Source organism: Cryptomeria japonica, chromosome 2, assembly GCF_030272615.1.
Source record: "Cryptomeria japonica chromosome 2, Sugi_1.0, whole genome shotgun sequence".
Classification (NCBI taxonomy): Eukaryota; Viridiplantae; Streptophyta; class Pinopsida; order Cupressales; family Cupressaceae; genus Cryptomeria; species Cryptomeria japonica.
This window is the reverse complement of record NC_081406.1, coordinates 648,742,098-648,766,388: the sequence shown is the minus strand read 5'-3', so window position 1 is coordinate 648,766,388 and position 24,291 is coordinate 648,742,098. Positions and strand designations below refer to the sequence as shown.

The 24,291-nt window shown below is 38.4% G+C and overlaps 1 protein-coding gene across 1 annotated transcript in view; it reads right to left on the bottom strand.

Moving 5' to 3' along the window:
* Positions 1-276: 276 nt before the first annotated feature.
* The window catches only part of LOC131054650 (peptidyl-prolyl cis-trans isomerase FKBP12), a 70,231-nt gene continuing 46,216 nt past the window's right edge, over positions 277-24,291 (bottom strand). Inside the window, exons 4-5 of the mRNA XM_057989199.2 lie at positions 18,484-18,536; positions 277-687 (exon numbers count right to left, since the gene is read on the bottom strand). Of these exons, the coding sequence (XP_057845182.1) occupies positions 586-687; positions 18,484-18,536 (155 nt within the window). The 3' untranslated portion in view covers positions 277-585. The remainder of the gene's footprint in view (positions 688-18,483; positions 18,537-24,291) is intronic.

The window sequence follows — 24,291 nt, the reverse complement described above, 5'->3', positions numbered from 1 at the left end:
CATTATTTACCTGAGCCAAGATTGTAGGCCCTTGTATCACATAATGTAAAATAAACAACATTTTCACCATTACTAAGTTTCTCAAACTCTTGAATACCTAATTGATGAACCATATACAATATTTGGTTTGTTTTTAGTTTACATTTTGAGTATGAATTGTACTTCTCATGGTAACTTATCTTTCATACAAGTCTCTCAATAATTCAACCCTATGCCATAGTCATGGTTAGCCTCAGAAATATAATTACCATCTATGCATTTGATGAACCGTACAGAGAATCTGAACATTATTTCGATTGCAATTATTAATGACGATGCATCTAGGCACTATAATCAGAACCAAATGTTGGCACACTCCTAAAATTAGCCAAACAGGGAGTTCTCATTGAACACATCAGAACGGCTTCAAGTGTTTGAACAACAACTAACCAACAACTTCCTGTGACAACTACCATAAAATCCAACTTTTAATTATTACATTATCAAGAAATATAAAGATTCCGCATCTTAAATAGTGTTTCCAACTGTGATCATAGTTAGCTGACTATGTTTGCAGATCATAACTTCAATGAAGATGAGAATATTTTAGTTTATACTCAAAACTTCAATCTCAAAAACCAAGACAGAATTTGGTTGTATGCCCCAAGAAGGGAAGCCAGCTGGCCCATATGCATAATCTGGTGAACACTGCAATAGAATGAAGTATCGATTATCAGAAATCCAAAGAAATGAAATTAAAATTATAAAATTAAAAATTTAACTTTCTTCTCTGAATAACATCATCTGTTGCGACTACTTCAAAATAGAAAACCAATGGCAAAAGATGCTCAATGAAAAGTGGAAACCTCAAATTACAGCAGTTCGATGTTTACATGAATAGTAACCATTTAATATACGAAATTAATACAGATATTGTTAATAAGCATTCGTCCCATAAAAGAACAAGTATTGTTGAAACACAATATTGATAATGTATGTTGCACTTCCATAAACTATAAATAAAACAAGTTTAGTAATCAGTCCCAATTTCATGAGATATCCCTAATCTGAAATACTTGCAAATCTAAACCATAAACTGATTTACACACTGAGATTCACAAGGCAGAAATATTTGCACATCTGCACAATAAACTATTTCTCAGATTATGAAATCACTAAAGCAATACTTACAGGTTACTGGTCCTCAAAACAATAATCAGATATCTTCATTCAGTCTTACAATGTATATATTTGAACTATTCCAATGTGTTGCCCCCAAACCCACATGAGGGGCACTACCCCTCAACATCATTGGGGTCTCCAGTCTCAAATCCCCATTAGTTATTGGAATCTATAAAATAAAAAACTTAGATTACAATGAGGGGGTGATGGGGAATTGGAATATAATTCTTGTGCGTGCCTACTTAGGCGCCATTATTGCTTAACTTGGCAAAAATCTCTTTAGATGAGGCAACTTCTACATATGGCATGCCTAGTGGAAGTGGCATTATAACTCATTTAGAGTTGATCTTGTTTTTTGATCTATGGCATATATTAAATTCTAATTTTCATTTATATATAATGGAAATTAGTAATTTGTCAACATAATTAGTAAAATGTGTTTTTGAAAAATATTTTTAAACATTTATATATGTAAAATGTTTGATAAAATTGCTGAGTTATTGCCGAATTTTTGCGAAGTCCGAGTTTAAAATTTTGGGCCGGCCATCAAAGCATAAATGATGGGGAATTTCCTCAGAGGTATTTGCAACTACTCTAGTATACATTTATGCAAATGTAGCTGCATATTTCTTAGTAATGTTGATATCATAAATAATCAGTAGAAAGGTGTTGAGAAAGGAAAACGGTATGAAATTGCAGCAGCTGTAGAGTGTGAAAAAGAAGATAATACAAGTTTGTCAAGAAAGTGAGCGAGTGTTGCCTACTATTGTTCAGTGATACACAGCCAACATTTCTTGTTCACTGATATTGCAAGCATGTTCATTTAGAGCTGTTAACGGGAATCACAAAACCCATCCACCTCAAGACAGAAATCGCTGATCAGCCCTTGTTTGGTGCAACTTCTCGAGGATCTTTGAGAATCGATTCCACATTTCACAGCTAAGAATGGACCCTTTTGGTAACCTAGGGTTTCAAGGGGACTAAGCAGGGCAGGATCTTTGAGAGTCGATTCCGAACAGACCAGAGAATCGTTGCTTCAAAAGCTTTTGCCTGCACAGATCTCGCAAGTGTCTCACCGGCACGAAACTCCCTGTTATAGTGCGCTCCAGTAGGCTCCATGGAAGATTTGTGCCCATTTCAAAGCGAAGCATGGGTATATTAGGAGGGCTTAAGACTGCGGCCATTTCAGCTGCTCAGCTATACTCAGGATAGGGTTTCTGAATTGATGAGGAGCGGAGTAATGTGCCTCGACGACGAGGTTTTTGTGGTATGCAGCCATGACCACGATGATGCTGCCTGTCTCCATCTACTGAATGGTTTGAGAAAGAATGGCGTCTCTGCACAAAAGAGGTAAATGCTTTGGTTGATCAGCTATGTTTTTCATTCATTTTCCCTGCTTGGGTTTCGAAGCTCCTTTGCGTGATTTTTACTTGCTTCTGGTTCTTCGGCCAAATGAGAGGGAATTCGTGATTTTGATCTTAGACGCCCTCCTTACCTGACCCAAAATTCAGCCTTTTAAAACAATATGCGTGAAAATTTGGACGTCAAAACTTGTTAAGATTTTCGGGCAAATGAGTGACTTTGCGCGATTTCAGATTTAAGTCTTTTCTTGTCTTCGGTCTTTGAGGATAGTTCGTTTTCGGCCTAAAACAATATTGTGCGAATTTGTTCTCCTTTGCTTTTCTACCTTTTCGGCTTCTTAGAATATTTTGAGAGTTCTGACGTTTTTCAGCTTTATCCTCTCTTTTGCAAGTTTAGCGATCTCCTTATTTTTTCCTATTTTCGGCTTAGAGGCCGATTCATCAAACTTTGCATTTTGGCCTTGGAGGCTGATTTTGGGCCTTTAAGTGTGCATTTCGGTCTGAGAAGGCGAGTTTGTGAGCTTTTGTTGCTTTTTGGCCTAAATGCTTATTGTGCGAATGCGATTTCATCAACTTTATCGGCCACAATGGAGATCTCATGAGCTTTAGACGCTTTTCGGGCGAACTGAAGGTTTTGCGTGATTTTAGAGGTCTTTGTGTTTTGTAAACTTCAGGCATTCTCTGAGGAATTTGCGCGATTCTTAATTCACATTTTGATACACGATTTTAAGTTGTTAAATTCCCATGCTTTTTGCCAAGTTAAACTTCGGCGATTTTACTGAAAATGCGCGACTTCAATCGCGCGACCTAGGATTTGACCTGGACTAACAACCTGAAGTTTGCGATATTTTGGTTGCACGAGTGCTTGGAAACTCGGGATTATCAGATAAAATTAGTGACCCAGGTTTTGACTTTATCCCTGCATTCCTAAGAACGAACTTTCACAAGATCTGTGTTTGAGGATTTTCTTCCTGGAATCTGAGATTTTAAAGAGATCAGACTTTGCGATTCCAGCTGCATAGTTAACAAAGAGATTTTCACAATAATGGCGGAGAAGCGGGTCAGATTTGGTAGGGACGTAGTCGGAATAGGTTCTGCGTGTTTCTGGACAAGACAAAGAGGGAGAAGTATGCTTCACCAGTCCAAACCAGGTTTTGGTTTAGTTCAGATAAACTCGAGAGGGGGATCTCAGAGGTTTTATAGTGTTAATAACCGAATCGCATCAAGCTTTTCAAGGGATTTTTCAGACCCAGTTCGCGGTCAGAAAAGCTCTACGTCAAAAACTCATTGGGGTGTTGGAGGGCAGTGGACCAAGGAAAACTTCCATCACCTCTCTGGTACCCAGAGGCCTTTCAGAGCTGAGCTTGCTGGAAAAAGGCAAGATTTGGATACTGGGTAAATGAGGTGGCTACGGGTGCTAACAGGTTTCCGATCAAAACAGGATGGCGTTCCCAGCCAAATAGCTTCAACTTCGGAGAAAATCGGGTCTGTGCTCAGGAAGAGAAACGTCCACCTTTTTCCAAAAAGGGTGTTGGTTTCGTTTCAAAGCCTAATCAATTTCCACAAGGCTTGAGAGGTTTCAGAAATGATGATTCAGAAGCAGGGAACAGGAGCAGATGCTGGAGGGATCAAAAACGCCCAACACGGGTCTGAGATGGAAGAGGCTGTATCCAGAAACGGGTTTGCTAAAGGGTTGGCAAATGGGAAAGGGAAGAAATGATCCTAATCCTCCCCCGAAATCTCTGCTAGATTCGAACTGCTACGAGCCATCTCAAGATTTAAAAAAAATTTCAAACTGGGCATGACCTTATTGATAAAAGAAAGAAAGGTCCTGGCAGTAAATTATTTGTCTTGCCGTCTGATGCTCTAAATCCAGCCATTGGACGATTTCAGGACAGAGCTCTCTTTGCAAAGTGGTGTGGAATGGGGGACTGCAAGCAAGATATCATGAAATGGTGGTCTCAATCCTTCCCGGGCATGGTCTCTGTTTGCTCTCTTCAAAATGATTTCCTTTTCATAGAATGCAAAGATTCAAGTCTAAGGAGTAGTATCATTTATGGAAGCCCTATCTTTTATCTTGGATCCACTTTTCATTTGATTGAATGGAAGCCTGGCTTTGACCCTGATAATTATAGAATTAGAAGATCCCCGATTTGGTTAAGCCTAGTGGGCCTCCCTTCTGAATATTGGTGCATGGAGGCTCTTCTGAAGATTGGTGATGCTTTAGGAGCTTTGGTGGGTATAGAAGAGGATTTCCTTACTGGTAAACATGGGGATGTAGCCAACATGTGTTGAAAATTGAAATAGACCTAGATTTTGGTTTATATGGGGAATTGGAGATTGGCTCAGAAGTTGGCAGATGGCAGCAAAAAGTTAAGCGGCTAACTGAAAGAATCCCCAGTAAGTGTCTTCTGAGGGAGCAGATTGTTTCTGGTACTTCATTGAGAGGATCTATAGGCCCATTACCCCATCCAATAGTTCCTTCCCCTCCTCAGCCATCGGTTTTTGGTCCTAAGGAAGCTCTCAAGATTCGCCGTATTCAGACTGCGAATGAACCCCTGGCCACTTCCTCTTCAGATCCCCCGGCTTCCCCTCACAGAGCAGATTTACGAGAACCTCGAGCGAAGGTATCTTCCTCTCCAGGAACTAAGCAGTTACCCATAGAAGGCCCCAAAAAGTTTGGTCGGAAAGGTTATTCTCTTCCCAAACAAGGAACTTTTAAAGCTTTTCTTGCAAAGTCAAAGAAGGTATCCAGGAATAGAAGGCATGGCAAGAAAACAAAGATGGATTCAAATTTAAACCATTTGGATCAATTCAAAGATAAGAAACTTGACCTTACCAATCTTCTTTCTGAGGCAGAAAACCTTAAAGGAGATATCATACAGGAGTTGACAGCTTCCAAAAATGTCACTATTCTTTCTAAAGATCTAGAAATTCTGGAAGCAACTAACATTTAGGATACTTTGTTGGAATCGGACAACTTGATTGATGGCCAGGGAGATTCAAGGAAAATAGAGGAGAACCTTTGTCTGAAATCCCCTTCTAACTTTGCCTCTCTTAGTATGGAGGACCCTTTGCAGACACAGCATTTTCCTCGTAATGCAGAAATCCCAAACTCCTTTGCCGATTCCCCAGTCTTTCAACCCTTCTTTGGTTTGAAGTTAGATCCCAACACTCATATTCTTCTAAACAATTACATGGAAGAAGTTGAGGATTCTGATCACGAAATGGAGACCCCACTAGCTGATCTTTTTTCTCAAGCGAAAGAAAAAAGGAAACTGGGGATCATGCAAGTGAACACAAGCAAGTCCAAGCCTGATTTCGGCATTACTCCTCCAAAGAAAGGTAGAAAATCCTCTAGCGAGCATTTAAACATAGCAGGAGAAGATGAAGGGCAAATAAAGATCACAAGTATTCTGAAAGTAAGGAAGGGGGCCACCGTTCCTGAACAAAAATGAAAATCTTAACTTGGAACAAGAAATGCTTGATCAAGAGAAGAATTCTTTTGATCAATGCAGCGATTGTAATGCTTCAAGAAACTAAGTTGGATCTTCAGCAAGCAGAATCCTTTGGATGTGGTCTAGGTAGTCAATATATTGGCAGCAAACAAGTAGCAGTTCCAGCAGAAGGTGTTTCAGGGGGTTTGCAGATAATTTGGAAACCTTCGTTGATTCAGATAGAAAAGATTGATTCAAACAGAAACTGGCTGCTCGTTTCAGTCAAGCTGCTCTCATTCAATATATCTTTCTTACTAATAAATGTTTATGGCCCAATTTCTTCTGCATCTAAACGGGCCTTTTGGGCAGACTTGGATAGTGTGATATCTCTCAACCAGAATCAGCATATTTTCTTTGGTGGGGATTTTAACTCCATAAGAAGCTTGAAGGACAAAAGAGGAGGTATCACCAGGCTTGGCAGACCCCACCAAGATTTCAATGATTGGATAAAGAGAAACGGCCTTCTTGAAGTGGATTCAGGAGATTCAGTTTTTACATGGAACAACAGAAGGTTTGGCTTCAGTAATATAACAGAGAAATAGATAGATTTTTTTGGATGGGGGATTTCTCTTCCTTACCCTTCTCCTTAGATTGTAAAGTTCTTCCTTGTTCGGGGTTGGATCATTATCCTCTCTTGCTAAGCCTCCAGGGTGAATCCAGTGTCTCAAAACCTCCTTTTAGATTTGAGAATATGTGGATGAAGGATCCGAATTTCCTTGCCCTAATAGAGCAGTGATGGAATGAAGGTAGTTTTGAGGGTTCCAGACTTTTCTGCTTTGTGTCCAAACTGAAATTTATTAAGAGGAATCTTTTGGAATGGAATGCGGATCACTTTAGAAACATCTTTGTCACTAAAAGAGAATTGGAAGCCCAGCTGGAGGATCTGAATGAGAAGGTAATAACGGAAGGTATGTCTCAAGCAGAATATTTAAAAGAAAGAGAACTGCTAGCAGATTATGAGGACATCCTTTCCAAAGAAGAAGTATTCTGGAAACAAAAATCTAGGGAGATATGGCTACAAGTTGGGGATAAGAACAATAAATTCTTCCATAATGTTACTAAGCAAAGAAGAAATTTAAACAGAATAACCAAATTAGAGACACAGGGGAACCAAATGGTGGGGGACCCACAGATCATTCGGAATGAAATCATCCAGTTCTACTCTAATCTGCTTAACAATCTTGATGGCTCTGATTTGAAGGAGCAAAGGAATTTTTTATCAGTCATTCCCAAGGTGAAAACTGATGAACAAAACAAGACACTAAATGAAAGCTTTTCGTATGAGGAAGTGTCCAAAGCATTACTTGAACTCCCTTCTGATAAAGCCTCGGGGCCGGACGGTTTCTCCACGGGCTTCTTTAAGAAATGCTGGCATATAATAGGGGCATATCTAGTGGCGGCCTTAGAATCTACAAGAAGATAGAAGATCAGGAAACATTCTCAAAGAAATCAATAATACCTTCATAGCCCTTGTTCCAAAGAAAGAGAAAGCAACTAGGTTGGGGGACTTCAGGCCAATTTCTCTCTGCAACACAATTTACAAAATTCTCTCCAGGGTTTTGACCATAGTTTTAAAACTCGTGGACTCGCCACGGACTCGCGAGTCCATGGGAGCCACGAGTCGACTCGCCAGGACTCGCCGAGGCGAGTCCTAGCGAGTCCATCTGAAAGACTCGCGAGTCTTTTGCAAGGACTCGCGCGAGTCTTTTGCATGGACTCGCGAGTCTTTCAGATGGACTCGTGTGACCCAGAGAAAATGTCATGCAAGCTTTAAAATTGAGTTTAACATGTGAAAAAATTAGGTCTCTCCGTCAGGATTCATATATGGAATATAACATTTAAGTATAAGAAAGGAAATGTCACTTATACTTTAAGTTATATTCCATATATACTGTCAGGATGTTTGAGAGTGGTTTCGGACCTCCAGGAGTTATAATGCAAAATCTAGTTTTTGGAGGATTCTTCAATTTTCCAGACTTAGTCAGATTTCAGGATCAGGAAGACATTCCAGACTTAGCCAAATTTCAGGGCATTTGAAGATCAAGATGACATTCCAGACTTTAAGTTATATTCCATATATACTGTCAGGATGTTTGAGAGTGGTTTCGAACCTCCAGGAGTTATAATGCAAAATCTAGTTTTTGGAGGATTCTTCAATTTTCCAGACTTAGTCAAATTTTAGGATCTTTCGGCGATGCCCCTTGACCCCAACTTGGGGGCATTGCCCCGAAACCCCCGTCGAAAAATATGGGGGGAAATTGCGCCGATGGAAGTAGGGAAAATTTAACCTCCGAGTCTGATTAGGCTCCATATAAAAGCATAATTAGCATTGAAGAAATCTTGGTATTATACATTTTAGAGTTGAAAGTTTGAAACTATGAGTATGTGACATGTGTAATGTTTCAATTATGGCTCTTATGTTCTCTAAATGCATTAATTTCTTTATGTTTTTTTGTAAAACTACGGTTTTTTTTTTTGCCGAGTCCTTGCCGAGTCTTTCACGAGTCTTTCACGAGTCCGAGTCCGAGTCCAAATTTTTGGTTTGCCGAGTCCGTGGCGAGTCCGAGTTTTTCAACTATGGTTTTGACCAATAGACTGAAACCTCTCATGAATAGCATCATATCAGAAGAGCAAACAGGATTTGTCCAGAGGCATTCCATCTTAGACGGGGTGATTGTTGCTCAAGAGGCCATGCATACTTTACAGAATACAAAGAGAGCAGGCATGCTATTGAAATTGGACATTTCTAAGGCTTATGACAATGTGGACTGGCGCTTTCTATGCAAGATTCTGCAAGCATTTGGCTTCAATGTCCAGTGGATTAATTGGATTTTTGAATTGTATCTCAACCTCGAGATTTTCAGTCATTATCAATGGAAGGCCGAAAGGATTTTTCTCTATATCTAGCGGGATCAGACAAGGGGATCCACTCTCCCCCTTTCTATTCATTATAATGGCAGAGGCCTTTGGTAGAGCTATCAAGAACCTAGACACTTAGAATACTATAAAAGGCATCAAGATCACAACTAATTTTGTGGCTACCCACCAACAATTTGTAGATGATAATCTCTTGTTTGGAGTAGCAAAATTGAGTGAAGCAGCACATTTTAAAGCTCTGATTATTTCCTATGGTAAAGCTTCAGGACAAATTATCAATAAGGATAAATCTGAAATCCTTTTCTTCTCCACCCCCCAATCTATAGAAAAAGGGATTTTACAAATTCTAGACTGTAAGGGGGGTAACCTTCCTTGCATCTACTTGGGAATCCCAATAGACAGAGGTCTAAGGAATTCTAAACTGTGGGATCTGCTTAAGTTGAAAATGGATCAGAACATTAACTCATGGAAAGGCAAATGGTTGTCATGGGCAGGAAGATTGGTCATGCTTCAAGAGGTCATCTCTGCTCTTCCAACTTATCTCATGTCTTTCCTGGCCTTGAATGCAGGGATGAACTCCTTCCTTATTCAGAAAATGAGAAACTTCTTTTGGCAGAACATGGAGGAAAAGCAGAAAATAGCCTTAATAGCTTGGGAAAAAATATGTAAGCCCAAGCCTTTAGGAGGTTTGGGCATCCGGAATCAACAACTTCAAAATTAGGCTTTGGGAGCTAAACTAGAATGGAAAATTTTAAAGGACCCTAAAGCTAGATGGGTTAGACTAATGCAATCAAAGTACATTGGGGAGGAAGGTTCCACAAATTTCATGAGAATTAACAATCTACCAAAAGGATCAAGGATATGGAATTTTATCCTTAGGTGCAGACACTTAGTGGCAGACTTTGTCTCCTGGGATGTCCATGATGGCTCAAAATGTTTATTCTGGGAAGATTCCTGGGGTGGTTATCCTAGTATTGATAATCAAATCTCTATTCAGACAACAAAAGCATGGCTAAAACAAAATTGGGGTATTCACATTAAGGATTATATTGAAATCTCCAAGGAGGATCCAACACTTAGATGGGGCTAGAAGAAACTAGATAATCTCCCTCTCCCTCCAAATGAACTTGACCAACTCCAGCTGATCTTAAAGGACAAACAATTGGTAATTAGAAATGAGAATGACTCACTAGTGTGGACCCCTTCCAAATCCGGTGAATATAAAGTAAAGAAGGCTATAATCTTCTTGCTAATCAAATCTCTATCAACAAAGACGGAATTCCTCAAAAGCTTTTCTAGAGCAATAAAGTCATCCCAAAAGCAGGCATTTTTGCATGGCTAGCAACCAAAAAAAAAATTCTAACAACACAAAAATTCAAGAAAATGGAATTTGAAGGTCCCTCTAGATGCATCTTATGCAAAGCAGAGGAGGAATTAGTGGATCATCTTCTTCTAATCTGCCCTTTCTCAATGAAATGTTGGAGATGGTTCTGTGCAAAACTTGGGTGGATCACGGCCCTTCCTAATGATATTGTTTCTCTTTTTCAAAGCTGGCCAATTAGACCAAAAGATGGTCTCCTGAGCCCATTATGGGAAATCTCTCCTCGCCTCATATGGGAAATCTGGAAAGAACGTAACAAGAGACTCTTTGAAAATAAGGCAAGGAATAGAGTCGGTCCTCAATTCCATTGAAAGCTCGATTGTGGAAAATATTAATTGCAAACTAGCTCTTACTCCTAATTCTAGAAAAGAGTTTACAGATTGGGATGGCAGAATTAGGTTCAGGTGGAATGGTCTGAAAATTCCCCCATTTATAGGAAAAAAGAATTATGATAGAGTAAATGTCGTGTGGTCCCCTCCGAAAGCAGGTTGGCTTAAACTAAATTTTGATGGCGCATCAAAAGGTAATCCAGGTGCTTCTGGAATTGGCTGCATAATAAGAGACCACAAAGGAGATGCCAAAGGCAAATTATCCATCCCCATACCCCTGGATACAAATAATATAGCAGAAGTTAAAGCCCTCCTAATGGGTCTTGAGGAAAGTTTACGAAGAGGAATTATAAATTTAGAAATAGAAGGGGACTCTGCGATCCTTATCAATACTATTAGGTCAACAAGTACTCCCAATTGGCGTCTGCAAGCATTGCTAGACAAAATCTTGACAACATTGGCACTATTTGATAATTATACCTGCAAACACATCTACAGGGAAGCAAACATTGAAGCGGATGCCCTATCCAAAGCAGCGGCAGAAGGACTAGCTCAAAATTGGTGGGTGGATGATCTAAGGGTTATAGAGAAATTTTGAAAGTTTCAGAATGACAGGGAGCAGTAGATGAAGGCAATGCTCTGTTTCAAAAAGCAATCAACAGCAATTTCAAGGGAATTAGTGTGAACATAAGATTCAGTAAAAATGGGCTTCTTGAAATTCATTACATTGTCAATGTAGTAAACAGGGCAATCAAAGTTGTGGGATCGTGGATGAAGGAAGAGTTCAAATTGAACGGAGCACAGATTGTGTGGCCAATTGAATCTTCAATACCAAAGTTTATAATGGGAGTACCATCAAATGTCGTGTTTCCTGCTTTTATAAACATATCAAGTCAAATAAACATCAAAATTTGAGGGATCCAGCATAGATGTATTTAAGAGAGCTGTGGAAAATCTCCATTGTCATTTTGACTATCAATTTCAGATTTCTGACGAGAGCAAAGAAAACCCAAACTATAGTGACCTCATTGCCCTGGTTGCAAATAAGACAGTTGATGCAGTTGTGTTTGATATCACAATACTCTCAAGCTGTAGCGCGAAGGTAGATTAAACACAACCATATACTAATACAGATATGGGACTGCGACATTTGTTTTTCTTACTGCTTTTCTTATTTGGCTATTGGAGCAGGACAAGAAGATGCTTTCACAGGAGAGCCTACCAAGCAAATGGAGATGTATCTCTGTTTATTACGGAATGGCAAAGTTAATCTAATTGATATTGGACACGAGTCATCAAAACCTCCACAAGTATTGGAGAGGAAGCTGAATCCTTCAGAACAGGAGAATAAGGAGCATTTTGGCTTATCCGATCTGGCTTTTTCCAGTGGGGACAAATTTAGGGCGATATGGACTGGTAGCTAGATGCATGAGTAAGCCTAATGGTTTCTGGGCTGATTAATCCCCAAGCAAGACCGGAGGTTTTCTTGTCCGTTCTTTCCTACTGGTGCCCGCACGAACGGACTCATGTAAATTCTATTTTATGAATAATAATTTTTTTGGCTTCGGCCGTTTATCGACCAAAGAAAATAAAATTGGGTCGGCTGAGTTATTGTTGAGTCCAAGTTTTTCAACTATGGTTTAGCCCATGACTTCTTTCTTTGTATATTATTTTGTTGCAGCTGCCTGTGTAAACAGCTGCTCTGTTGTTTGGTGGATCTAGTCACTGAGGAGTTTTGGGTACCGGGACTTTGAACTGCCTAACATTAATGATTGACTAGCTAAATTTTTTTTAGGGTTTGGGTTTGCTTGGGTTCATTAGTACAAAAACCATGTTAAAATCATAAATATGTAAATATTTAAATATAATCAAATGTATCGTTTATTAAAATAAAATAATATTATATTAAATATAAAATTAATATAAGTATTTTATACATATTAAATTAAAATTATTGAAAATAAAACAATATTATTAAATTTTGAAGATTGTGGGTGTGGATGGCAGTGCAAGCGACCATCGCTATCGGGTTAATAGCGATATTCCGACCTTGTTTGTTTCCATTCTGTTAAAAGTGGGTATCTCAAAGCATGAAGCCATTCAACTCTGCAGGGCGGTCTTTCGTGTTGAATTTCTAAGGGATTTGAACAAGGCGGTTGACAATTTAGACGATAATCTCATGGTGCCATTTCCAGTAGATTACCACTAGCCACAAGGCCCGCAGGTTGTTTGTAGTGATGAAGGTAAGATGTTTAAACGCACTCTGTTGATAATTTGAGATGAGGAGGCATTTGAAGAGAACAAAGTAGGCATACTCAGGAATATAGACTTCCTGCAGAAATAGTTGGGTTTGAAAGCCACAGGTGGTGGAAACTGGTTTTATGATTACTTTATAGCGGAAGGGTATGAGGCGCCGTGGGCTTTGTGTTGTGACGTATTCACACATCGCCCCATTGTAAATGGGGACCCCTACTTTTTGCTTTCTGGCGTTTGTTTTTTAGGTTCTTGTCTATTAGACTTTGCACTTTTGAGAGTTGTAAGAGGGATCATTAAGATAGCAGGCTCTACTTGAGCTAGGGTGAGTCAGTAGATGGTCCAAGTCAGGGTTTCTTTAAGGTCCTTAGGTCAAGTTTTTCTTTTTGTGTCCAGTCTGAGTTCGAGGAAGTCAGTTAAGCTTTGTAAGTGAGTATCATCTTTGGGGGTTTTACATTGATCTAGTAGGTGAAAGATGAAGTCCTAGGCATAATTTGATGTGAAGTTGACCTATCCATCCTTTGGAGACGCCCTGGATAAGTCTAGACCTGATGATTTGATGAAAAGATCAAGAAGTTTGAGCAAATCAGGAATTTCGCTCCTGACCCTTCCAAAGGGTCCAGAGCGAAATTTCACAAGCGGCCTAAGATTTGACCTAAGTCGGTGAGTGGTTGAGCAAATTTGCAAAGTTATGGAAGAATATGCATCAAGGATTGAGTCTAAGGCAAAGGCAAAGTCAAGTCATATTCAAGATAAATTGAGCCAAGAATAGGAATTTCGCTCCTAACCCTTCCAAAGGGTCCAAAGCGAATTCCTCTATAGGACACTCTACATTGACCAAAACTATGAACTAATCCATGTCCCAGGTATTATTGAAGACAATTCACTTGTTTGGTTGAAGAAATGTGAAAATGAAGTCAGGATTTGAGCCAAAGGGTGAATTCCGCTCTTGACCCTTCCAAAGGGTCCAGAGCGAAATTCATATAAGACCCTATTTTTTCACAAAATCTTGAAGAGAATGCCAATTTGAACTGGATGATGATGGAAGGAGGCCCAACAAGTTGTATCCAAGCCAAGGAAAGGAGAAAGCAAGTGAGAAATGAGCCTAAAATGAAAATTTCACTCCTGACCCTTCCAAAGGGTCCAGAGCGAAATTCACATTTCCTCTATTTTGCTCCTTGTGATGACCAAATTTGTTGACTTCTAAGGCGTGTTGGAAGGGCTTTGATGCATGTTTGCCTTTGAAAAGTGAATTGAGGAGATGGAATAGTGAAAATCAACCCAAGATAGGAATTTCGCTCCTGACCCTTCCAAAGGGTCCAGAGCGAAATCCTCATTTTGACCCTCTATTTTGCCTTAAGCACCAGAAGGACCTTGTTTTGAGCTAATTTGGTGGTGGATTGCCTTCATTATGGTGAAAGGAGGTTGGATAAATCAAGTTTGAAGTGAATTGAGGAGAGAAGAGGTGTTAAATCAACCCAAAGTGTGAATTTCGCTCTTGACCCTTCCAAATGGTCCAGAGCGAAATTCTCTATAAACACTATTTTGAATTTTCTTCCTTGTTTGGGCCAACATCCTTGTTCCTTGGACATGGTGGGGGAAGATGGACATGTTCTTGCCTTAGGAAGTGAATGAAAGCATTGAAAAGTGAGGATTTTGTCCAAGATTGGGAATTTCGCTCCTGACCCTTCCAAAGGGTCCAAAGCAAAATTCTCCATAAACCTCATTTTCTTCCTTGTTTAAACCAACATCTTAGTTCCTTGGGCATATTTGGAAGTGGATTGACATGTTTTTGCCTTAGGAAGTGATTAGAAGTGGAGGAGTGAAGGATTTTGTCCTAAATCATGAATTTCACTCCTGACCCTTCCAAAGGGTCCAGAGCAAAATTCTTGAAAACACCTATTTTTCCCTTTGATAAGGTCAAATCCTTAGTTTCTATGGCGTGGTTGAAGATGGATTGGTTTATATTGACTTTGCAATGGAGAATGGAGTTCAAGAAATGAAGAGTCAAGCCTAGAATGTGAATTTCGCTCTTGACCCTTCCAAAGCGAAATTCCCAAAATCTCCTTTTTCTCTCAATTTTGTGTCAAGCCAAATGTGGATCAGGGTGAATTAAGATTGAAGATGTCCTTAAGCATGCCTTTAAATGGCTTGTGACCACCAAAAATGAAGGTTTTTGAGCTAAATCTTGAATTTCGCTCTTGACCCTTCGAAAGGGTCCAGAGCGAAATCCTAAATAGGTCCTGTCTCTAGCCATGGTTTTGAGCGAATTTCTCCTTTCAAGCCATTTGGAGGTCAAACAAATGTTGTCTTCGTGAGAGGGGGATCCAAAGTTGAGAGTCAAAGGAAAGCAAGGTATGAAGAATGAATCTAGGTCAAGGAAAACAAGCAAATCTTGGATTTTGCTCTTGACCCTTCCAAAGGGTCTAGAGCGAAATTCTCAAAATCACCTAATTTGCTCATGATGGAGGCTAAGATATGGATTCCTAGGCCTTGGTGGACAAAAGACTAGTGTATGTTTGTCTTGGGAGGTATTTTGGAGTAGAGAAATGATGGAATTGGGACTTAATCATGAATTTTGCTCCTGATCCTTCCAAAGGGTCCAGAGCGAAATTCTTAAAACCTCTATTTTGCTCCCAATTTTGCATCAAGCCTAGTGTTGATTGAGATTAAAAACATCCTTAGGCATGCATTTGAGTAAGTTGTGGTCGCAAAATGTGAAGAATTTGTCCTAAAATGCAAATTTCGCTCCTAACCCTTCTAAAGGGTCCAAAGCGAAATTCCTAGGAGGTCTAATATTTTGCCTAGGTCCTTAAGCAAAACCTATTCCTTGGCAATTTTGGAGGTGAATGACTTGATCTTGGTAAGGTAATGTTGAAAATGAGGTCTAATTGAGCAACTTTGCAAATTTCGCTCTTGACCCATCCAAAGGGTCCAGAGCGAAATTCTTATAGGGCTTGTCCCTGGGGAGGATCCTAAGCAAATTCATCAACACTTCAAGGCGAGGTATGCTACCGGAGAAAGAAAACTTGACAGTAAGGAAGCCTCATCAAGCACATGGAAGTCAAGGAGGTACATCATTCTTCGCATCAAGGACAGAGAAGGTTCCTATTTGACCCGAAAAGACAAGGTGGCATCCCAGTCACTTTTCCTCCTGTCGGATTGGTGCACCTTAGCATGTCCAGATTCAATGTACCTCATTTATCAAGAACGGCACAAACTTCGATGTACCTACCCCTGCTTCCTATTGGTCCACACTCATTGAAATGTAATTTTCTCATTGGCTTGAGGAAGTTTGTTATAACAAAACCTAATTAGGGTTTCTATCTTATAATCCTAGCCATTGATTCTAAGTCAATCAAAGTTGTCAATTGGTAAAGGGGCTCTCTATATAAAGCCTTGGCTCTTCATTTGTAAAAGTTAATAGTTAGGAGTTAGCAAAAAGAGAGATAGTCAATAATTAGTAGCTCAATAGTAGATAGCATTTTAGAGTAGAGTAGAAAGAGAAGGCAAAGATTGTTGTCAAGACATTGTTGCAAAAGACATGTAAACTTCATTGAAGGAATGGTGAATTCTATGTGTCGATTCTACAATTTGCATGGTCTCTATACTTCTCAAATTTAATTTCATGTTATTAGATGAATGGAAGAATTTTGTATGATCAATGGTGAAATTTGTATATTCATACTACTAGCGGTTTGTTGATTGCAAACTTGCCTTGCGTAGTCAACTGGAATCATTCAACTTAAGCTTAACTTCAATTATCGCTTCTTCATTTATATGCATCAACCTGACGATGTCTATGCTTGTAGCGGTGATCTGAACATCATAAAGCTATCCTTAGAAGATCGCACTAACCTTGTGGAGATGATCATAGCATGTCAAAGCAAGACTTAGTTAGAGTTTCATCAAAGGTCATCCATTGCTCCTACATTCTTAGTGTTAGGATTAGATTCCTCTCCAACCCTTATCCTTTTTCCCCTTTTCTTAAAATCAAGGATCAGTAAAGACCCACGTTCTAGTGATATCTAAAGTAAATCAGATACACAGGTCATCAAATGTAAGTCCCCTTGTGATTCCAACAAAATCACATCATACCGCAAGAGCTCATCCACACGTAGAGACACTACATATAAGAATCTTGGAGTCTTCTCGAATGATCCTTGGGCGAAATCTTCAGCATTTGGGGAAACTTTGTACAAGAGAGGATAAGATACTTCGGTATGTTATTCTATGTTCGCATGTGCATAAAAAACACATCAACACTTTGGCAGACGTGTTCTCCAGGGAGAACATTGGTGGCTCGGCGGCCAATGTTACAGCCGACTCCAACCAGGTGGTTGGTATACGCAGCTCGGAGGTGGGTCCTTCTTCGTCTGCAACTAGAAGCTCTCCTCCCCATGGTGACTGCACTTTTGTGGACCGTAGCCTCCTTGGGAAAGGTAGGAAGCATTAGAAATCCAAATGTTTTGTTACAATGCTGCTATATGTCGTTTGTATGGGGTCAGCGGCTTATATTCTTATGCAATAGGCAGATGTTAGCCTTATGGTGGTCTGTTGGTTTTGGTCTGGGTGTTGTGTTTGCTGGGTGGATATAGGAGTTCAGGCAGGGTACGGATATGATAGCAGTCTGACCTGGAAAGCCCTTAGATGTCTTGGCTTCCAGAATTTTCTCAATGTAACAGACATTTTCACTATATAATATAATATACTATGGCTTTGGACTTTTAATGATAAAAATAAAATAAAATTTTGAAGATAATAATTCCAACCATATTTTCAAAGTTTTGGTTTTGCATTTATAATTCCATGCCCTTCTTACATTCCATCTTATTCTCGTCAACAATACACATCTGGAACTGGAACTGGATGTAGGCGGGTGGGTAGATATAGTTGGGCCTCCTCCACCAGGTGAGTGCCAACTAGAACCAGAGATAGCCGCCCTGACTATTGAGAGTCTCCTCTCCCTCCTGAATGGTTCCTAATTCACCCATACCATCTCAGATTCTCATTATATGGGGTCGAGGTGCATATAGTCAATAGTCTCTGCGCATGAAGACCATCAATGAACCAGATGGAAACCTTTTATCAGCCAGAGATGCACATGAAGACCAACTATATAATATTTCCAATACATAACTTTTTCCATTAAAGATGGCCAAAGAAAGCTACGTCAATGAAGCACAATCTTTAAATTCCCCTTGCAAAGGATTGCACATTTCCCATTCCCCCGATTTTAAGTCATGAACTTCAGAATCACACACCCAAACACGTACCGAACCGGTTCCCGGATCCGGCCACATAGCTGACGAACCTTGTAACATAGTTTACAAGTGATGCATTTTTTGGTACAATCAAAAAGATCACTGGTGGTAAAGTCACTTTCACTTTAGTTATAAGATATAGATGTTCAAAGTCACATCCAACTAAGGACTGATTTTGATCCGAACATTAAGAAATTTTCTATACCTGAGCATATGTTGGTAGCTTCACTGAATTGCCATATCAAAACCCATTACAATGTACATTTATGTCCACTAATTGAGATCTAAATCTTAAAATTAGAAAAGACTGATACAAATGTCTGCATACAAAATTGAGAAAGGAAATGCGATGGAGGTTACCCGAAGTTTTGCAGTCTCTCCTAGTTGCATGCCTAAAACACCTTCATCCCAACCTGTAGAGATAATGCATAAGCAACAAAATCCTTTAAGGAATCATGTCGTAAATAAAACAGCATATTTAAAAATACAAAAAGCAAAAATAATGAAATAATTATGGAACTATTCCAAGGATCGTATTCCTGAAGGGAAAAGCATGCTAAGCTCAAGTGAGACCCCAACAAATCATTGTTGAATGCAATCCAAACTTGCTATTCAGACCAAAGTAGTGTTGAAGAACAGTAGTGCCATTCCATGCATATAACTAGTTAGCATTAACTAGAGCAACGATTCATCATTAGGAAACTTGGACTACGAATTTACTTCAACCAAAATGTCATTGTAATGCACGTGGATGCAACTATACTAAAATTCAGTCCCTCAATCATGTAGTCAGTCAGAAAAAGAGGTATTCAAAGAGTTACATAATCTCCCCTAGAAATTGGTGGAAATCCCAAAGATGAACTCAGATGGAAACTTCAAAAAGGAGGATGTCACAACTCCAAAGGTGTATGCTCTTTTGGTATGCTATGAATCTTAGAAATCATACTAAAATTATTACTGAAAGACATGGGAATTAAGCTTACTCTTCAGCAAGATAAAAATTAAGAGCTGGATAACATTATAATGGATACCAACTAAAAAATTTAAGGTTATCTAGAGAAGGTAATTGACAGCCCTAAAAATAAGCAACTAGCCAATATGGTTAGCTAGTTATAACCATCAGGGGTCAATGAGGTCGACCAAGAGCGTTAAAATATTTTGGTCAGGGTTAAAATAGAAACTAGAAAGTAACTTTTGAATGAAATGGTGGAAAACATTAGTACCTCAACTCCGAAGAAAGTCCACAATAAACAGGAAAATGAGGATGTGTCACAACTCCAAAGGTATATGCTCTTTTGGTACACTGAATCTTGGAAATAATACTAAAAATATTACAGAAAGACATTACAATCACGCATACTGTTCTGGAGGCTAAAAATTGAGATCTGGAAAATGTTATAATGGATACCAACTCAAAAGTTTAAGGTCATACCTAGAGAAGGGTAACTGAAAGCCCTAAAATGGGAAGCTAGCCAATCTGGTTAGCCAGTTGTATCCATTGAGTTTAAGAGTTAATTAAGTTAAACAAGAGTCTGCATGCATGAAAATTGAAACTCGGGAGCAATTTTGTGACAAAATGCCACATTTTGTTACCCTTTGCGGCCCTAAATATAATTAAATGGTGGAAAACATTTGTAACTCACTCCAAAAATTGTTTTAAAAACCTCACTAAGGACAGTTCTATTTCAAAGATAATGAAGGGATCCTATTAGTGAGGCATTGCAACCTGACTATACACCTTTAAAGTTAATGTTGAAGAGCCACTGTTTAGAGTAACTATTGTTAGAAGAGAGTAAGTAGTTTATGCATCTAATTACTCTTCAGCTTGATGCAAGATATTTTGCATTATTTCAAGAGGTAAAAATATGGCTTCATGATGACCTCCAGTAGAGGATTGAGGACACAGCAATCCAGAAAATAACAATTTGGCATGCTCATTTAACTACTAGTATAGATATCTTAAATACACCTATCTAAAAAACATTGAGAAATATACTTGAGAGTTATTCTATTTTACTTTATAACTATTTTATTTACTACATACATTCATTGACACGTGAGTTTTAGTTTTTAGATAAAATTTATTTTCCTTTATCTCATTTAACAAACTATTTTATTTTATTTTATTTGAAGGGTTATTTTACTTTTGTATGTAACTTCAGATTTTACATGTCGAAAAGCCATCATTCATTATTTCAGTAATTCTTTTGGTTTGTTTTTACTATGAAAAGTTTAACAAATATCATATACTTGTATGTTACTTTTTAATAGTTTCATTTGTATGTATTAATATATATTTTAAGATTTTGATGTCTTCATATTTACAAAATAAATAACTACTAATTTACTAAATAAATAAAAAAGTTTCAGTTTAATAAATGACAATTTTTAAGTGCGTTGTTCATATTTCTGCAGTGTATGTTTGAAAGTTATCGTACTCAAATAAGCTGTTTTAGTTAAATGAAGTTTCATTTTGCAGTTTGGATTATTTTGCTATGTCCAGAATCTATTTACTACCATGGTCAGAATTTTAACATGGTATAAAAGCACACTAACTGGAATCTTCCAGGTTTGTGAATAGAATGTGATGCCCTATGAATACGATAGGTTATAGCCATAGGATGAACTAAACAAATAACCTATCTGGATCCTTTGAGGTTATGACTTATGTAGACGATAGGTTAATTGCTCCAGTGATCAAAGCATTCTAAATAGGATGTGATGCCCCAATTGCTCCAGTGATCAAAGCATTGATCTGCACCTATGCTAGGGCTACTGATATGATTTATTTTCAACTGATTAGTTTAGTTCATTGTGTTCCAACAAATACAAAAATGACTAGTCTAGATCAATGCTTTGATCACTGTGAATACGATAACCTATAGATGTGATGCCCTAATTGCTGAGTGATCAAAGCATTATCTGCACATATGATAGGCTATTGATCTGATTTATTTTCAACTGATTGGTTTACTTCATTTTGTTCAAATAACTACAACGTGACTAGTTTAGATCTTGGAGAGTGTGACGGCCTATCGCATAGACAACACTTCCAACTTTACCCCTTGGAAGTGCAAATTGCAGATGCTATGAGAAGAAGTTGATCTTTGAGTCAAGACTCTATTTGGAAACCAAGGTTACACCTCTTGTTGATTCTATCCAGTTCTCTAAACATAACAAAAAGATGGCCAAAGCAAAGCAAATCATCTTAGATTCCGTGAAGGATCATTTGCATTGATCACTTCCCAATTTCTCCTATAAGATATTGCTTAAGGACAATCTTATTGCCAAACATATGAGCAACATAGACATGATAGCCAGCTACCTAAACAAGATCACAGAACTTTATGAGGTAAAAGATGAAGAGTTGGTGCCCATACCTTTAGATTTGTTTTTTCAGAGTGTCTATGCTCATGAAAAGCTTCCGTTGCAAGATTACTTGGCAAGGGTCAAAAGGAAAGGACTTGAATTCTTTTCAATAGGGGAAGAGAAACTTGAGCAATATCAAATGTCTCAAATACCACAAGAATGGCCAATATGCTTCTCAATGTCTAAAGAAGATAAAGAGAACGGCAGGCATAAACAATTTGCAAGAATGCAGAAGCTTCCACAATAGATGTGCTTCATTCCAAGCTTGAGATAAACTTCTCATGGTATCATGCTTTTACTAAAATCATTTTTAGTGTAGGATGGTGTTGTGACCTTTTTCACACATCGCCCCATTGCAAATGGGGACCCCTTGTTTTTGCTTTTTAGGGTTTTGCTTTGGCGTCACAACTGCTAATCATCAATCTTTTTGCAAATGAGTTAGAGTTTTGGGGTCATTCCCGGCCAGATTGAGAATTTATGCTCAGAATTCAATTTAAGTGTTGTCAAAGTGTTCAGAAGGTTTGAAGGACGAAGATCACAATTGCTTTGGGTCATTTCTGACAACCTTCTATTCTTAGAAATTTTTGCTTTTCCTGCTTTTTTGAAAGTGGCATATGGGTTTTGTTCCTTGAATTATTTCATTGCTACCCATTTTGATATAAAAAAGCAGGGCTTCGAAAAAAAAAAAAATTTATGATATTAGGGTTTTATTCTTTAGGTCGTTTTGATCCTGCCCATGACTTCAAATTCGAAAATTTTTGCTTCTAAGTATAAAAAGCAAGGGTTTGAAATTTTTTGCTTTTTCCAAAATTAGGGTTTCAATCCTCATGCCAAATTATTCCTACCCATGCTCTTAGATTTTGAAAATTGTCTTTAAGGGTAAAAAGCAGAATGCAAACCCTAATTAGGGTTTTGTTCCAGAAGATCAGCTATAATATCAATACCCATGTTCTCAGATTTCGAAAATAAGGTCAACAAGTGCAAAAAGCAAAATGGAAATCCAGATTAGGGTTTTTGTTCAGATGGGCCAGCAAGGTATGAACATGACATGAACACTGTTGACCAAGTCAAAAGGAAGGCAAGTGAAATGACACATTGAAAATTTCGCCCAGGTTGAAGAAATAAAAATGGTAGACAAATTCAACAAGGCTCAAGGTTAGGCAAGTGGAATGGCAAATGATCAGCCAAAATCGTCCAAGGATGTCAAGCATGGAAGATGTTTTAGCATAATCAATGTTTACCAAGGCATTGGAGAATTGTCCAAGTAAAATTGTTCGACAAATGTTAAACTCCTACCAAGGGTTAACTAATCCATGGCAAGAGTTATTCAAACTCCTACCTAGGGTTAAGCTTATTCGTACACAAAATTGTCTAACAAATTTTCCAAGTGTACCTCATAGCCAAGATAAAATTGTCCGACGAATGGCAAACTCCTACCGAGGGTAAACTAACTCATGGCAACAATTAACTAGCTCATTCTCAAGGTTAAGCAAATAAGAAGCTAATGCATGAAAATGGTTATAAGTATATGCAATTTTCACCATGTCCAACAGTTTCAAAGTCCGCCTTAAAATTATGGCATGAAATAAAGACGGCAAAGATTCATCCAAGGCACAAACAAACATGTCAAGGAATTTTCAAAGCCCATCATACCTTCAAAATACGCCTAGGCAAAGGTTAATCGTGGCACAAGGAACATGTGCAAAGTTCGCTAAAGCTCGAGGAAGAATGTCTAAGGCAATGTAGGGCCCATTGAAGATAGCATAAAATGAAGATGATATGGATTGCCAAGTTGGCAAGTATGATGACTTGGCGTTTAAAACGATTAAAGAAATATATGACAAAGACTTTCCTCAAGTTCGAACTTCTAGAAGAAGATTTAAAGCAAATAAAAATTTCTAATTTTGCAAATATGAAAGAAAGTCTTCCAAACTCCCTTCTAGAAGAAAGCAAAGAGGTTCGAACTTCTTGAAAAGGAAATAAAGCAATTAAAACTTCTTAAAATTACTTCCTTGCATGCCAAGCAATAGAGTTCGAACTTCTAGAGGATAAAATAAAGCTTCTAGAAGTCATCAAAGAAGCTATAAAGGAGGTTTCATCTCATTAATTCTTCTTTCTTCAAAGCAAAGATTGAATTCTTCTTAAAATTCGCCAAAGGGAGCAGCTCCAAAGATTGATTAAGTTATCAAATTTGCAGCAGGGTTGGCAAAATTCGACTTTGGATAATAGTTTGAAGGTATAGGTCCAAGGGTTTGAAAGGGACATTCAAAAAGTTCGAGTTCGCCATCACCAAGGTTTGCTGATAAAATTCTGAGTTCACCATTAATCATCCTTGAATCTACCTTGGGAGAAAGAATCCAAATCTGCACATAAACTCCTCAGAAATCTTTCAAATCTGCAAGATGATAAATGTCAAGACATCATCCAAGTTCGCTAAAGTTGGAGCATAAGCCTATGCCAAGAATTCGCCAAGGATGAGCCAAGGATGAGCTTCCAAACATGAAAAACATGGAGAAGCAATCAGAACATGATCAAAGACAATAAAATTTGCCATGAAGATAAGAAACCAAGCATATCAAACTCAGAAGTTCGCCATGTTCACAATAAATTCGCTTAAGGCATGAGAAAGATGTTTGTGTGAAAGCCAAGGAAACTCTGTGCAAATTCTGTCATGAACAGCAATCAGGACAAGTAAATTGAATTCTCCAAGTTCAGAAATCAGATTGGCATAAAGCAAATTCGCTTGTGGAGTGGAGAAAAATGTTTGAATTCGTGAGAAAACTAAGCAAGACTGTTTGA